Raw genomic sequence first — 2,669 nt, forward strand, 5'->3', positions numbered from 1 at the left:
CGTGGGCAGGAGTGGGGGCTCGAGGGGCAGGCGGCCGACCGCAGCCCGGGGCCAGGAGTGCTGGGCTGTTGTTGCATGTTGCATGTTGCAATGTTGCAAGATCGCTCGCGGCGCGGGCTCGGCGCAAGGGAGGCAGGCCGCCGGACCACGCGCGCCACGCCCCAGCAACGCCGCTGCTCCGCAGCAAGCGAGCCCCCTTGCGCTGTTTCGTCCGCAGCAGCAACGGGAGGCGCCCCACAGGATCCCCGTCGAGGCGGCGCCCACATTGAGACGGCGGCGTCGACGGGCGTGTTGGCGCCCTCCTCTCCCAAGTAGTTGACCAATATGTTGGCCCCCAGCGACCAGCCGGCAGCGAACAGCGCCGAAGCGCGCGGGAAGCGCGCGCGGACGTGGTTGATGACCTGGCGGGGGGGGGGCGCAGGTGTGGGGTGGCAGGGGGGTCGACGCGCGACGGGGTGAAAGCTATGGAGCAGGCATGAATCAGGGGTGCGTGCGCAGCCAGGAGGGGGGGGGGGCGGCGCGGACCGAGGGCGTTGCTGCCTGCAGCCGACGCGCACGGCAGGCGCATGCACCCACAGACGGCTCCGCCGTCACCACAGCTGGCGTCCCCACAGCTGTGAGGCCAGCCTGAGCCAGGGCAGCCACGGCCCCGGCGGCTGTCTCATGAGTGTCGTAGTCTTGGCGGTCGCTGGTTTGACCAGCTCAAGGCACCAGCCGACCGGCAGCCGCACCAGGTTCCAGCCACCCAGCAGCCAGCCACCCACCGGGAGGCCAGGGTCCCCGTCAGCGCACCTCCCGGGTGTCGTCGGTGAAGGACGCCGAGTAGAACTGCGGCGTCAGGACGGGGCTCGACGCGGTGCCGCGGCTGTTGAACACCTGGGGCAAAGCCGCAGCGCGCCGGGGAGGACGACCGGCGGCACCGGTGAGCGCGTGCAGGGCACCGGGCGTCGCAGCGATAAACGTTTAGGTGAACTTGTACATACACAGGCTTGATTGCTGTTTTGACTGTCTGGAAGCTTCATAGTTGTGCCCTGCAAACAGGGGAAAGCCGTGGTCCAAACAACCCGCCGCAACGTGTCGAGCGGGGCCGCCGCAGTCGTCGCGCCCTCACACCCGCGCAGCAGCCCTGGCGTGCCGCAGCCGCCCCCGCTCACCGCCGCGCGCACGCCGACGGCGCGGGCCTGCTGCACCGCGTGCTGGATGTAGGTGTCGGTGCTGCCTCCCGTCAGGCCGGGCAGCAGGACGATCACGGGGGCGTCCTCAGGCAACTCCTGGGGGCGGTTGGGGGGTGATGACACATCGTGCCGTCATAGAAGGGTCGGGGGGGGGGGCGTGAGGGGCGCGGGGGCAGCACATGCGGACGCGTGGCTCGACCAACACCACGCGAGGCGGGAGGGCGTGGGCGTGGGTGCAGATTGCGTGGGCCCCACGCAACTGCGTCTGCGGATCCGCCAGGCAGCCGGCAGGCCAAGAGCCGCTCTCACGGAGTCGAGCTTGAGGGGGCCGCGAACGCAGCCCCGAAAAAAGCCCCACCGCGCCTCGCGAGCTCACCGCCGCGGTCCGCAGCCTGGCCACCAACTCAGACAGTACCACCTCACAACCTCGCCGCGGCTTGCGCAGACAATTGTAACACCCCTCTCCAGCCTCAACAGGGGCAGCAACAACGCTCCCAATCAAAACTAGGTTGGAACAACCACTCACGTGCTCCTCCATGTCAAAGTGCTCCCAGTCTATGGCCACGGCGCCGCCGTCCTTCGTCAGGATGATCTCGCGCCTGAAGGGCAGCTTGGGGTCTGACCGCAGCTTCGCAATGGCGATGGTCTCGACCTGCATGCAATGCAGCAGGCTGGCTGGTCAGCGGCCACGCGTGGCGGCAGCGGCAGCCGACGCGGCACGCACTGCACACTCGAGGCTGCCGGCTGGGCCCTATTGAGCCAGACTGGGCTAAATTTGGGGCCATGCGGGGCCGCGGGTGTTGGGCCGCCATGTGCATGGGGGTGGTTCAGGTGGCGGCCGAACTGCAGGTGTGCGCGCACACGCGGCCATGGCAGCTGCCATGGAGGCCGAATGGCCGGCCGCAGCAAGGGCACGCCACGCTGCACCGCGTGCCCTCCTGCACCCCTGCGCTCGGCGGCTGCATGAGCCCGGAAAGCCGCCTGCCAGCACTCGCGCCCCTGCTCGGCTGCGCATGCCGCTGGCGCACATGGGGGTTGGTCAGCAGGGGCACTGGCCGGTACTCGGACTTGAGCGTCGGGCAGCGCGACAGCACTGTTGTTGTGAACTCGCAGTTTGGATCAAAGACGAGCTCTGGCTTTGCCGCCTTGCTGCGCGCATCCAGCCACGCCACGGCGCCTGCCGCAGCCGCGAGCGCCGCGGCCGCGGAGAGCGCCATCGCCTGCGGCGGGAGCGCTGCGGTCGCCGTCGAGGACGAGAGAGGGCGCCGCGCCACGCAGTGCGGGACGAGAGGGGTGGTGGCAATTGACGGCAGGGGGCGCTGCAGGCGGAGCGCTGCCTGTGGTGCGCGGGGGAGGTGCGCCGCCCTCAGCATGCTGCGCGTCTTCTGTGTGCTAGGTCACTGGGAGCTATGCGGGATCAGGCTAATTTGAAAAAAGTATGAGGAAACTTTATAATCATTCCGCTTGTCATTCATGGCAACCTGGCCATCGACC

The 2,669-nt window shown here is 69.0% G+C and overlaps 1 protein-coding gene across 1 annotated transcript; it reads right to left on the reverse strand.

Moving 5' to 3' along the window:
• Positions 1 to 783: 783 nt before the first annotated feature.
• Positions 784 to 2,392, reverse strand: MNEG_14983 (abhydrolase domain-containing protein 1/3; the record flags this gene model as incomplete). The annotated part of the gene is made up of 4 exons (XM_014036546.1): positions 784 to 876; positions 1,155 to 1,271; positions 1,702 to 1,827; positions 2,204 to 2,392. The coding sequence occupies 4 exons, from the start codon at positions 2,390 to 2,392 to the stop codon at positions 784 to 786; spliced, it is 525 nt and encodes a 174-aa protein (XP_013892000.1).
• Between the last annotated feature and the right edge of the window lie 277 nt (positions 2,393 to 2,669).

Source organism: Monoraphidium neglectum (assembly GCF_000611645.1).
Source record: "Monoraphidium neglectum strain SAG 48.87 unplaced genomic scaffold scaffold04928, whole genome shotgun sequence".
Classification (NCBI taxonomy): domain Eukaryota; kingdom Viridiplantae; phylum Chlorophyta; class Chlorophyceae; order Sphaeropleales; family Selenastraceae; genus Monoraphidium; species Monoraphidium neglectum.